Here is a 14,289-nt window from a genome sequence, read left to right as displayed (position 1 = left end):
TGGTGGTTATTTTTCATAGTTAAGGAGAATGATGATCAGTGGGTTTAGTAATTTGCCTGAGGAACATAGTTCGTTTGTTGGTGTCAGAACCTGTACCTGGAACTTGGAACTTTTAAATCTTAATCTTATTTTTCATTGAACCTCATTGAATTCCTGCACACAAATTGTATTTGAAGCTTGACACATCTTATGATTTTGGTGGTAAAAGCATTGTAACAGTAAAGTTTTTCACTTTTAAGTCTGGTATTATGCTTTTCTTTAGTTATAGCATTAGGAAATTTTTCCTTTGGGAAAAGTTAGCTGTTTGTTTTTTTAAAAATAATTTTCTATAGTTTCCTAATTTCATATAATAGACCTGTATTATTTAAAAAATTATGAAGTTTGATGGAATAAAAATAGGAATACGTGTATTCTTCCACTTAGAGATTGTACTTACTTAAATGTATCACTACTCCATGTATCATGTTGTAGGCCTTTCCCATTAAAGACTGTTTATAAATAGGATTTTTATGGCTGTCATAATATTTTGCCTTGTGCTATACCAGAATTTATCACCTTGATGCTAGTCTAGATATTTTTCATGTTTATAATGCTGTGATGAATTTCTTTATGAATATTATTAGATATTAGATGACATTTCTGAATTTAAATATAAATCCCTGTAAATGGTATTGGAAATTTCAGTCTTAGAAGAATGCGATAGTGTCCTTCCTTTGCTTTCTTATCAAAGACTTTTACATTGTTTTGATTTAGTAAAATACCATTTTTTAAAAATGTGCATTGGAACACTATGAATTTGAAAAACATTTACAGGTACTCACATTATCTTTTATCCTTCAGCTGGCTACATTGAGAGACCTCAGCTGATTCGAGCAAAAGTGCCAATTGTGAAGTTCAGGGATAAAGTCAGGTAAATAATTACTGAATTTTTGTTTTTCAGTTGCTGTAGATCATTTTTAGATGTTCTTTTAATGTAAATAATTAAGAAATATATGCTACAGTGTAATAGCTTATCTTTATCAGTTTTTAGAACTGCTTGATTTGGTCTTTGAGATGTTCTTTTGGAATAGTCTGAGCAATTTTTTATGCTTAACTATACTTAGTTATTCTGCTTGACATTTCGAGTGTTTGAAACTATCCGTTTAAAAAAATACATATATATTTTTACATTTCAGATTTTTAAATGATCTCTTGCCTTTTGGAAATGTAGTCACTCTTCAGAACATATCTTAATTGATGAAATTTGTTGTGTATTTCAAAATTTGATGTGTATTTCTATCAAGGGGGTTGTTGTAAATGTAATTACATCCTTCGGTACACTCTACCAGCCTAGGTTCTGAAATTCTGACTGGATTTCTAATTGGCACTGGGATTGGAATCTTTTATATAATATCTGAACATAAAATGTAAATAGGTGTTGACTATTTCATTGGTTAAACAAGATGTCTTGTTTTCTAAAGAATAGATAGAATTGTGAATATTAAGTTTTCTAGTCCAGTTTTGTAAAAGTAATAATGAAATTCTTTAAGTAAATATAAGTGCAAATATATACATGCTTGAACCTCATTATTCATGGATTCTTTACGAATTTGCCTACTTGATGAAATTTATTTTGTAACCCTCCAAATTGGTACCTGGAGCACTATCATGGTTATTTGTAGACATGTGCAGAGTGGAGAAAATTCTGAGTCACTCAATGCACAGGTTCCTAACTGAGGTTAAAGAATGTGACTCTTTGCCTTCTTGTTTCACCTTTTGTATTGTTAAATAATTCTTTTCACAGTCCAGTTCAGTGCCATGGTTTTTACATTTTGGTACTTTTTATGAGTGCCTTTGCTGTTTAAAATAGCCCCCTGGCATAGTGCTGAGTTACTGTCTATTGTTTATGTATATAAAGCTGTGATGTGCCTTACGGAGGAAGTACATGTATTAGATATGCTTTGTTCAGGCATGAGTTACAGTGGGTTTGGCTATGAGTTCATTGTCAGTGAATGAGTTGTCTTTAAATGGAAACACATAAAAAAGAGTTATGTTTTGATCAATTGATGAAAATGTTTTGACTGAAGGCTTGTGGAAACCTAACCCCTTATTTCCCCTAGGAGCAGTGGTTTTGTATTCATTAATTCAATGTTTATAGTGCTGTTGTAGAGCATACCTACTCAAATAGTTAGAATTGACTGAATATATATTTTTAACTTTTTTTTATTTTATTTTTTTGAATATATATATTTTAAACAAATTCTTAGATTTGGCTCATACCTTCCCCTCCATTCATCCAAATATCCATCCAATGTATAAATATTTATTGATTTTTTGCCAAATAAATAACGGTAGAGTTTTCTAAAGCACTTTATAGGGAGATAAACTAAACATAAATAAAACTATTAGCCTATTACAATTTTTAAAAAATATATGATTGTAGTAATCATATAAAAATTTTATTCCTTTCCTTTTTTGTAGTTTAAAAAACTTTTTTAATTAAAAACAAAATTTTTTTAAGTAGGCTCCATAATTTTAATTCCAGTATTGTTGACATACAGCTATATTAGTTTCAGGTGTACAATATAGTGATTCAACAATTCTGTGCATTTTTCCGTGCTGATCATAATAAGTCTACTCTAATCCCCATCACCTATATCACCCATTCCCCTACCCATCTACCCTCTGGTAACCATCAGTTTGTGCTCTATAGGTGAGACTCTTTTGTCTGGTTTGTCTCTCTCATTTGTTTTTTCTTTGTTCATTTTTTTTTTTTTTATTCCACATGAGTGCAATTATATGGTATTGGTCTTTGTCTTTCTCTGATTGACTTAGTTCACTTGGTATTATTATACTCTTGTAACTCCATCCATGTTGTTGCAGATAAGATTTTTTTTTATGATTAATACTCCATTATGTATGTTTGTATATATATATATAGACACATATATGTGAGATCTATCTATGAATCTATGTAGATAGATAGGTATATCTCCAATCATCTTTTGGTGGAAATTTTGTTTGCTTCCAAACTTGGCTATTGTAAATAATGCTGCAATTAATATTGGGGTACATATATCCTTTCAAATTAGTGTTTTTGTATTCTTTGTATAAATGTCCAGTAATGTGATGTGATGACTGGATTATGGGATAGTCCTATTTTTAATTTTTTGAGAAACTTCCATACTGTTTTCTATAGTGGCTGCTTTAGTTTGCATTCTCACCAACAGGGCACAAGGGTTCTTTTTTCTCCACCTTCTTGCCAGCACTTACTGTTTCTTATATTTTTTTTATTTTAGCCAGTCTGACAGGTGTGAGGTAATATCTGATTGTGATTTTGATTTGCATTTCCCTGATGATGAATGATGTTGAGCATCTTTTCACATGTTTGTTGGCCATCTGTATATCTTTTTGGAGAAATGTCTGTTCATGTCTTCTGCCCATTTTTTTTAAATTGGATTTTGTTTTTTGGGTGTTGAGTTATATAAGTTGTTTGTAAATATCTTCCCCCATTTAGTAGGTTGTTTTAGTTTTGATGATTGTTTCCTTACTGCGCAGAAGCTTTTTATTTTGATGTAGTTTATTTTTGCCTTTATTTACCTTGCCTCAGAAGACACATGTAGAAAAATGTTGCTATGGCTGATATGAGAGAAATTACTGCCTGTGCTCTCTTCCAGGATTTTTATGGTTCCAGGTCTCACATTTAGTGGCTAGAGTGAGCATCCTTTTCTTGTTCTTAGGGGGAAAGCTCTCAGTTTTTCACTGTTGAGTATGATGTTAGTGGTGGGTTTTTCAGTATATGGCCTTTATTATGGTGAGGTATGTCCCCTTTAAACCTATTTTGTTGAGGGTTTTTATTATATATAATTGGATGTTGTACTTTGTCATGTGCTTTTGCTGCAATTATTGAAATGATGGTATGGTTTTTAGTCTTTCTCTTATGGATGTGATGTGTCATTTATTGATTTGCAAATAGTGAGCACCACCTTTGCATCACAGGAATAAATTCCAATTGATTGTCATGAATGACTTTTTTAATGTATTGTTAAATTTGGCTTGGTAATATTTTGTTGAGGATTTTTACATCTGTATTTTCAGAGATACTGGCTTGTAGTTCTCTTTTTTTGTAGTGTTTTTATCTAGTTTTGGTATCAGGGTAATCACAGGACTCATAGAATGAATTTGGAAGTTTTCCTTTTCTTTTTTTTTTTGGAATAGCTTGAAAAGCATACTTACTAACTGTTCTTTGAACGTTTGATAGAATTCACCTGTAAAGACTTCTGGTCCTGGACTTTTATTTATATGGAGTTTTTTGATAACTAATTTAATCTCATTGCTGGTAATTGGCCTATTCAAATTTTCTGTTTCTTTCTGATTCAGTTTTGGGAGATTATAGATTTCTGGGAATTTATCCATTTCTTTTAGATTGTCCAATTTGTTGTCATATAATTTTTCATAATATTCTCTTAAAATCCTTTGTATTTCTGCCGTGTTGGTTGTTATTTCTCCTTTTTCATTTGTGATTTTGTTTGAGTGTGCTTTTTTTTTTTTAAAGATTTCATTTATTTATTTGTCAGAGAGAGAGAGAGAATACAAGCAGGGGGAGCGGCAGGCAGAGGAAGAAGCAGGCTCCCAGCTGAGCAAGGAGCTAGATGTGGGACTCAATCCTAGGACCCTGGGATCATGACCTGAGCTGAAGGCAGACGCCCAACTGACTGAGCCACCTAGGCGGCCCCGCTCTTTTTTATTTTTATTTTTTGACGAGTCTGGCTGAAGGTTTCTCAAGTTTGTTGATCTTTTCAAAGAACCAACTCCTGGTTTCACTAATCTGTTCTATTGTTTTTTTGTTTGAGTTTTTATTTCATTTATTTCTGCTCTAATCTTTATTGTTTCTTTCCTTCTACTGGTTTTGGGGTTTTGTTCTTTTTCTAGCTTGTTTAGGTATAAGGTTAGGTTGTTTATTTGAGATTTTTATTACTTTTTGAGGTAGGCCTATGTTGCTATAAACTTCCCCTTTAGAACCACTTTTGTTGCTTTACAGAGATTCTTGGTCATTGTGTTTTCATTTTCACTTGTCTCTGTGTATTTTTTGATTTCCTCTTTGGTTTCGTTTTGGTTGACCCAGTCATTGTTTGGTAGCATGTTATTTAATCTGTATTTGTTTGTGCTTTTTCCAGATTTTTTTCTTGTGGTTGATTTTTGTTTCATAGCATTGTGGTCAGAAAAGATGCATGGAATGACTTAGGTCTTTTTTAATTTGTTGAGACTTGTTTTGATGCCTAATATATGATCTGTTCTGGAAACTTCCGTGTGCACTTGAAAATAATGTGTATTCTGCTGTTTTAGGATGGAATGTTCTGAATATATCTGGTAAATCCATCTGGCCCAATATGTTATTCAGAGCCACTGTTTCCTTGTTTATTTTCTGTTTGGATGCTCTGTCCATTGATGTAAATGGGGTTTTAAAGTCTCCCACTGTTACTGTATTGCTGTTGATTATTTCCTTTATGTTTGTTATTAACTGCTTTAAGTATTTGGGTGGTCCTGTGTTGGGTGCATTTCTTTTTCTATTTAAGATTATTAAACAAACTTTTTTCATTTTTAAGTATTCTTTATAAACACCATTTTATATTCTCTATACAGACCATTTTAAAGATTTTATTTATTTATTTGACAGAGAGAGAGAGAGAGCACAAGTAGGCAGAGAGGCAGGCAGAGCAGGGGTAGGGGGGTGGGGGGTGGGGGAGTGGAGGGAGGAAGCAAGCTCCCTGCTGAGCAGAGAGCCCGTTGAGGGGCTTGATCCCAGGACCCTGAGATCATGACCTGAGCCAAAGGCAGAGGCTTAACCCACTGAGCCACTCAGGCACCCCATATACAGACCATTTTTTTTTAAAAAGTCTACTTTTAACACTCAAAGATAAGTGATACTAACATTTTGGTATAAAACTTTTAGTCCCTCTTCTATGCATATGAATGCATAAGAGTTTCTGAAATTAAAATTGAGATTATACTTTTTTATTTAATCATATGTCATGGATATTTGTTTATACCATTGATTATTTTCTGGCTTCATTTTTATGGCTTTACAGTAGTATTTCATTGAGTGAATATGTTGTGATTAACTTACTTATTCCCTGTTAGAATAAGCATTTTGTACGTAAACTTTTTGCCATATATATAGGATTACTTTAGTATTTCCAGAAGTAGAATTTGAAGCAAGTACTGTGGATATTTTTAAAGCTCTGAAATCCTATTTTTGGAAAAGCTTTTAATTGCAAACTGGTTTCCTTCTGTTTTTTCCTCTGTATTGAGTTATATAGAGGAATTGAAGACTGGTTTCAGTATTAGCCTTGCACAGACACAATTAGAGAATGTATCTTCATTGTTGCTGTAAGTTTCCCGAAGACAAATACATATGGTATCTGAAGTGTTAATACCACTATGCATGTTTAGTTGAAAGATTATAGGATTTCATTTCCCAAAACAAGAAAACCTGAATTGGTAAATTTCAGATTTTGTAATTAAAAGTTTGTAGAAAGGAATTTTGTTAAGTTTTTATTTTAAGCAGTCTTTTCATAGAAAAACTCAGTGTGCAGAAGAAGTTGGACCTTATAATGTAATTTTCATTAATCTTTCCTTTTATTTTGGGTTTAGGCTTTCTTTGTAGATCCCATCATTAATGCCCTATTTTCTAAATTGCAAATTGTGTGGTATCTTTGCTTTCAAAGAATTAACCCTTGTTATGTGTTTCACTGTTCTTCCCAGATTATCAGTAGCTAAATTTGGTATGATATTATAATTTATATCTTATTTATGTCTTACCCTTTTTGGAGGGAATATAATGTATAGCCTTCTATTTTTTTCACCTGTACTTTATGATTTTATTTCTATTGTTTTAAAGCAATGTTGCTTTAATTCCAAATTAGTTGAGGGTATATAACTCAGTAGGATAATTTGGCCAGAAATGTTTTTTGGTCACATAATTTTGTTTATCTGTAAAGGACTGCGAAATTTTAAAATTTGTTTTATTAAGGATAATTGGAGCCTTAGTAGTACATTATGGATCTTGCAACTGTAATCCTGTTTTATATTTTTAATATACACTTACTCATATGTACTGAGTATGTATTCTTATTTCTTTAGTGCCTCATTTTAAAGTATTTGGCCTTTGGGCTCATGCTATTTTTGCATGATAGGGTAGATGAATATTAATTTAGTTACAAGGGAGTTAGTTTGTTTAAAAACATTTGAGCTAATGTTTAAAAACACTTGAGCTAAGGTGTTTTTCTCTCTTCTTCATAGTTGTGTGGAATTCGACTTGAATGTAAACAATATTGTTGGAATAAGAAACACATTCCTTCTCAGAACTTATGCATACCGTAAGTTTTTTATTTCCAAATAATTACCAGCTTCTCTATCCTTCATTCTTTATTCCTTTTTTTATTTTAAATTTTTAAATTTTTTAATTAACATATAATGTATTATTAGCCCCAGGGGTACAGGTCTGTGAATCACCAAGTTTACACACTTCACAGCAATCACCATAGCACATACCTTCCCCAATGTCCATAACCCCACCACCCTCTCCCTACCCACCCCCCCAGCAACCCTCAGTTTGTTTTGTGAGATTAAGAGTCTTTTATGGTTTGTCTCCCTCCTGATCCCATCTTGTTTCATTTATTCTTTTCCTACTCCCCTAACCCCCTACTCTTTATTCCTTTTTAAAGATGTTAGTAATAAATACTGACATCTGTTTAATTATGTTTATGTATAATGTCTTTTATTATATTTATAAAAATTGCTACACTAAATTATATACTACTAGAGTTACAGGTCAATAAAACAGATTTTAATGGTAATCTTTAAAAGGTGACTAAGATACCTTTTAAAAGCAAGACACGTTTATGGTGAACAAAATGTTTAATAAATAGGGAGGCAATGTTCTTTTTGTTGTAGTTGGGAAATGATAGAAGCTTTCAAAGAAACCATAATATTTTCTTAACCATTTTTAAGTTTTAATTTTACTTTCAGTTGAAAATCGAGTTCGTCCATTAGTACTGGTGATTAAGAAGTGGGCGAGTCACCATGAAATAAATGATGCCAGTCGTGGTACTTTAAGCAGCTATAGTCTTGTATTGATGGTTTTGCACTATTTACAAAGTAAGTATTATTGTTTTTTTTTCCCTAATTTTTAAAATGAAAACACAGTTAAACTTCATTATGATGTCTTCTCTGTTGACTCTGTCTTCAAACAGCATTGTTTTAAAAAGTTCTTTCTAAAGCCCAGAAAACTATGTTTCCTAATTTGTTGCTTTGAACAGATGTTTTAGAAATATTATTCCTGGGGGTGCCTGGGTGGCTCAGTCAGCTAAGTGTCCGACTCTTGATCATGGCTCAGGTCATGATGTCAGGGTTGTGAGATCAAGCCTCACGTCAAGCTGAAGTACATTTTGGAAAGTACTTATGGCTCACTTTTTGTAAAGTACTTATGGCTCAAGCTTACGGATCTCGCTCTCCCTTTCTCTCTGCCCAACCCTTCCTCCCCCCACAAAAAAGGGAAGAAATGTTATTCCCTGGAAAACATTATAAAGGAAGTTTTACTGTGTTTTTTATTTTTTTGACAGTTTTTCAGTATTTTATATTCAAAGAACTACTACTGTGTTGTGGACCCATTATGTTGAGGCATGTGCATGTTCAGAAGGTCTATAAAAATAAGCTCAAGCACCATTCATCATGTTTTTTTATTTTTCACTTGAGACAGGATTTTCTTTTTGGTCAAAGAAGTTTTATTCATTGTGAGGTGGCATGGAAATTGGTTAAAAGACTTGATGTTACTGTAATAGAAGACCCTTTATCAGGATGTTTAGTGTCTGATCTGTTCTGGGCTAATAATGTTTCCGTAGTTGAGAAAGCAGTGTTGTAATATTTATGTTCATACCCTTTGACTCAGTGTTATTCAGTGATTGCATTTCTAGGAATTAATCCCAAGGTAATATCAGGGATACGTGTATGGATTTATATATCAGGCTGATTTTGATTGTGTTTATTGAGATAACAGAAGATTCAAAATAATCTTAAGTTTTTAAGAATGGATATGTTATGATGGAATTAATTATAATGTTAGCCAAAAGTGATGCTTTTAGGATATTTAATGATATAAGAAAATACCCATGATACACTCTTATATGCAACCTGATACCAATTTTATTTTAAAAATAGTATCTGTATTAGAGTTTCTATATATATATACACACATATGTATATAAATACTGAGAAGTTATGTGCCAAAAATTTATCAGAGTTGTTTAGGTTTAGTCAAGTGTACTTTTTAAGTTGCAACTGAAACTAAAAAATGAATAGACCCTAGTTATGATTTAAAAATTAGATATGACTACAGCATCTAACATGTATGAACATCTGTAATATGTGTCCTTTCTTTCTATTTTTATGGGTTACATTAGAAATTTTAGTTTAATTGCCTTCTTTAGAAAGATGTACTTTAGGGATGCCTGGGTGGCTCAGTCCGTTAGTTGTTGGACTCCTGATTTCAGCTCAGGTCCGTGATCTCAAGGTGGTGGGATTGAGCACCGACTCAGGCCCTGTGCTTGGCAGGGAATCTGCTTGAGATTTTTTTCCCTCTCCCCTTTTCTCTTTTTCAAATAGATAAATCTTGGGGGGAAAAAAAAGAAAAATATACTTTAATCACAGATTCCCCAAGGTGGTTTGGCAAGTGAGTTGAAAGTTCTGGTGTTAGTATTTTACCAGTGTTAAGAAATCATGCTAAAATTTTGCTAACGTATTTAAGCATATTTTATTTTTGACAAAGTCCCGTTTACCGAGATGGTTTTTAATTAATGGCTTTCTCATGAACCGTTTCTGGATCTTTTGTTAAAGGACCTTACCTATGCAGAGCTAAAGTATAACTCTTTGGCAAATTTAAGCTGCCCCTTACTAGAAGAAATTAGATTGAAATAAGTAGCTGCATTTTTTTTTTTTTTTTTTTTTTTTTGTCATACAGGAGTCTGCAGGATGTCTTGGGCAGTTCCAGTCATGCCATGGTGAAGTAGTGTTTATGATTTTGGCCAAATTACTCTGCCTTTCTGATCTTAATATTCTTATCTATAACAGGAATAGCTGGATTGGATGGACCTTTAGGTTTTATTTAACTTCATACATACTTTTATTGTCTTTTTTGCCATGAATAGAGAAAGGGAACAGTCTTCTGAATGTAGAAAGGTTGAAAAAGATTAAAGCATTTTCTCGGATGAATTTCAACAGTCACTAAGAGACTATGTATGCTTGAAAGGTGACTGATGAAAGTATGAGGGGTAAAAACCTGATGAGAAGAGCTTTTAATGGCAATCTAAGATTAGTAATTAATAAAAAGGCAGAAGTATCAACTGGTTAGAAATAATGATACAAATGACTATTCATAGAATATTTACCATGTTACTAGGTACAGAACTATCTCAGGCACTTTTTTTTTTTTTTAAGATTTTCTTTATTTATTTGACAGAGAGAGAAATCACAAGTAGGCAGAGAGGCAGGCAGAGAGAGAAGGGGAAGCAGGCTCACCACTGAGCAGAGAGCCCAATGTGGGGCTCGATCCCAGGACCCTGGGATCATGACCTGAGCCGAAGACAGAGGCTTTAACCCACTGAGCCACCCAGGTGCCCCCATCTCAGGCATTCTAAATTGTGTCAGAATTGTTGCTTAGTGTTGTCGAAGATAAGCTTTTTTTTTTTTTTTAATTTTGATGAATCAGAATGGAATGTTTATATATATAAATCTGTGGGGGCTTGACCAGAAAACCCTCATCTGAAATGGAAGCAAAAATAAAATCTTAGCAGAATAGTTATTCTGAAAGTGTTATCAATTGATCAGATACTGCAATACTAAGTTTTATTTTATATAAAGCTTTCGAGAGAGAAATTTAAAAGATTGCAGTCCAGAATTTTGAAGTAAAAATAGATGTTATAGCCAGATTCTTTCTGAATGTATTTTGCTTTGAGTAAAATAAACTTTGAAAAACTACTCTGAAGGCTTTGAGGTTACTATGAGGATAGTGTTAATAAATAACTGCCACAGTACATCAGTTGCTTTTAATGTGTTGGCCTTGAAAAATCAAAAGAGCCAATTTTTTTTTACTGACACAATGAGTTTATTCAAGAATAACAGAGGAATTGACGTTCAGTACAATCAAAATGGTGACCCAACCATTGGCAAGTACAAAGAATGGAGGCCAGGGACTTGCCTTTATAGAGGAAGGGGAAGAAGATGGATGGGGCTGTTTCTCATTGGCTGGGCTGTTGCTGGACAAGGAAAAATTCTTTCTTCATCCTGCTGGGGTGTGTGAAGTAAACTTCTTTTTATTAGGGAATGCAGGGTATACTGTATTCCCTTTCAGGACTTCCTCACTCCACTGTAAATGAGGTTTCTTCTGTTTCTTTTCACAAGTGACTAGTGTTTTTAAATCTGTAAGGTTGTCAGACATGGGATTTATGAGTGATACCCCTGCCCCCCAGAATTTCCAAATTGCTTATTGGTTCTTTTACTTACTTTTTATATTATTTGTTTATTTATTTTGAGACCGAGAGAGGGAAGGCACATCTGAGAGAAAGTGAGAGTGGGAGAGGAGTAGAGGGCTTGGGAGAGAGAATCTTAAGCAATCTCCACACTCAGTGTGGAGCCCCATGTGGTGCTTGATCCCATGACCTTGAGATCATGACTGAGCCACAATCAAAAGAGGTGCTTAACTGACTGAGCCACCCAGGTGTCCCTCAAATTGCTTATTTCTAAAGGCTCTTTGTCTAATAAAAGACCCTAACCCAGGGGTTAGTACTTGTTTTTCTCTTCTAGCATTCTAGTTATATGATTCTAGAATGAGGTAAGGTTTTTTCTAATTCTCTATAACCTTCTTTGTCATTTTTTAAATTATAATTTTTTTATTTTACTAGGAGTATTCAGTGAGAAAGGAATTCAGGTTTTTAATTAAGTAAACTAATTTCTAGTAAGAGTTTCTAGTTTGACTTCTGTATTATAGCAAAAATTATTAGAAAGTCATTAAAATGTTATATGAATATAAAGATTTTTAGAATTAAGGTAACTGGGACTTGAGTTTATTTGTAGGATCTTCTAGAATTTTGAGCACTTGAATGCCTCTGGGAAAAAAATATTTTTACTTCCTAAGAGTGGTTCTGGTAAGTAGTAAGTTTTCCCCCCCAGTTGCACACTGTGAACATTCCAGAATATCATGGAATTTTATTTTAATTTCAACTTTGGAATGAAGCATGATACAGAAGAAACATTTAAATACTATGCAATAGGAATTTATACATTTATAATCATAGTTGGAGCTTATGTAAGTTGGTAATAATGGTTGATTATATGTATATTATTAATGTATTCAGAAGTCATTTAAAAAGTTTTTGCTAAATTGCAAATTAAAGGTAATGATGGTTACTGAATCTACTTAATTATTACAATGTATTTCTAATTCTTCAAATACATAGCTTTTATAGTATTATATTTTTTGTCTTTAATCTTAAAGAAATCTTGAAAATACATTACTTGTGTCTTACCTTACTCAAGACATTGTATTTTATAGTTTTTTAAATTGTGAATATTAAGCACTTTGCCTTTCATGTTCTTCCCTTTATACTATAACGATGTGAAATTATTGTTAATGCATTTCATGAAGTTGGATTTTAGTTAAGCTATTGGAGAATGAAGAATGACAATTGAAAAGAAAATCACATATGAAATAATGAGTCCCTTATATGAAATTTTTATTTTTTATGGCAAATTGGTATAAATATCCTGATATATATTTCTAAACTTTGCTGAGGCCTTCTTTTTAAAAATTTGTGAAGTTGAAGATTTTTTTTTCCAGTTTTTTGCCCCCAGCAAATCTATCTCCTGAAACTATTAAATTTTGACATTATTATTTATGAGAATTAAAAATAAAGGGACAGTTATGATATAGCTGTTGTTCTTTCATGATACAGTATCATTGGACTGTATTTAAAAATTTTCTTTTTGATAGCTACATCCATTTTAACAATGTTCATTCAACATCTGTAGAACAGTCAATCAATCCTTGTCTTGCTTATTTCGTGTGTGTGTCTGATGTTGGACCAAATGATGTGTGTTCATTAATGGCCTGTTTTTCTAAAACCATGTAAGGAACATTGGTTTACATAGAAATATACATAATTTATTAATAAACCTTAAGTTATCAACTTAGGTATATTTGGAATTGAAATTTTTAGGGATCAGAATTCACAAAATATATGGAAACTATTGAATTTAAGCAGAAACCCTTAAGCCTGGGGTATAGCTGACAAATTATTGCTTTGTAAAATGAATTATGTGAATCACGGAAGCTTTAAACTTTTTTTTTTTATAGCCCTACCTGAACCCATCCTTCCATCCATCCAAAAAATTTACCCAGTAAGTGTTTCTTATAAATTATTATAATACATATTATGACAAGTATATGTGGAACTATTATATGCAGTATTAATGTGACTATAAAAGGTGTAATAGTTACCTTCTAAGTATATGATAACATTTTCTGTATAGGCTGAGGAGTTGGCGACTAGCACATTAAAAATATTTCATATACTTTTTTGAAAGACTGATATTTTATTTGGTTTTTGGCAGATAGCCTGGTCATTTATGTAAATGGTAGAATTTTTCACGTGATGTTCATGATTATCACTAATAGCAATTAAATATACTCAGTTGGGAAGGCTCAGTTAGGCTTCAGTTAGGCTTATTCTAGTTTTCTTCATGCTATTTTCAAATACAGTTTTATAGCATTTCTTTAGTTACTAACTCAGAAGTTTTCAGGCCAATGTATGTATACTTTGAAAGCAGGGGGGAAAACTAAGAATTTGAACAATTGAATAATCATTTTATCTTTCATTTGATTTTACCAATACACCAAGAGAAGTAATATCAGTACACTATTTCTGTGCACAATATTAAGACTCCTGAAGTTAATTGGAAACATTAAAGAAGTAAAGGGTGCTTATTAGAAAAAGTTTGGTATGTACTCAGTTTGAGTTTAGAAAAACCTAGGTTAGTATACATATTCACAATCTTTTATACTGTTGTTTCTTTTCCAGTTTTTTGTGTTCTTTTTTCCAGAATTCTGTTCCCTTGTTTTATAGTCCTACTGTTTCTGTTTTCCTCCATAGTCATCCTCATTCCTGGTTTTATTTGGAATGATATTTAAGCTGTTTAGAATGTTTAACCTTCTGAAACTGTGTAATTTTTACGTGTTTTGTAAACTTATAAAAAGAA

The 14,289-nt window shown here is 32.4% G+C and overlaps 1 protein-coding gene across 4 annotated transcripts in view; it reads left to right on the top strand.

The window, feature by feature from the left end:
• TENT2 (terminal nucleotidyltransferase 2) overlaps positions 1-14,289 on the top strand; it is a 68,301-nt gene that overhangs the window by 30,013 nt on the left and 23,999 nt on the right. For all 4 annotated transcript variants that reach the window (XM_032847774.1, XM_032847767.1, XM_032847779.1 and 1 more), the window contains 4 exons: positions 841-910; positions 7,282-7,358; positions 8,011-8,139; positions 13,388-13,431. In XM_032847774.1, the coding sequence (XP_032703665.1) occupies positions 841-910; positions 7,282-7,358; positions 8,011-8,139; positions 13,388-13,431 (320 nt within the window). The remainder of the gene's footprint in view (positions 1-840; positions 911-7,281; positions 7,359-8,010; positions 8,140-13,387; positions 13,432-14,289) is intronic.

This window comes from Lontra canadensis, unplaced genomic scaffold (genome assembly GCF_010015895.1).
Source record: "Lontra canadensis isolate GAN:19392208 unplaced genomic scaffold, GSC_riverotter_1.0 scaffold4, whole genome shotgun sequence".
Lineage (NCBI taxonomy): Eukaryota > Metazoa > Chordata > Mammalia > Carnivora > Mustelidae > Lontra > Lontra canadensis.
The sequence above is the reverse complement of the archived record's forward strand: the minus strand, read 5'-3'. Positions and strand labels throughout refer to the sequence as shown.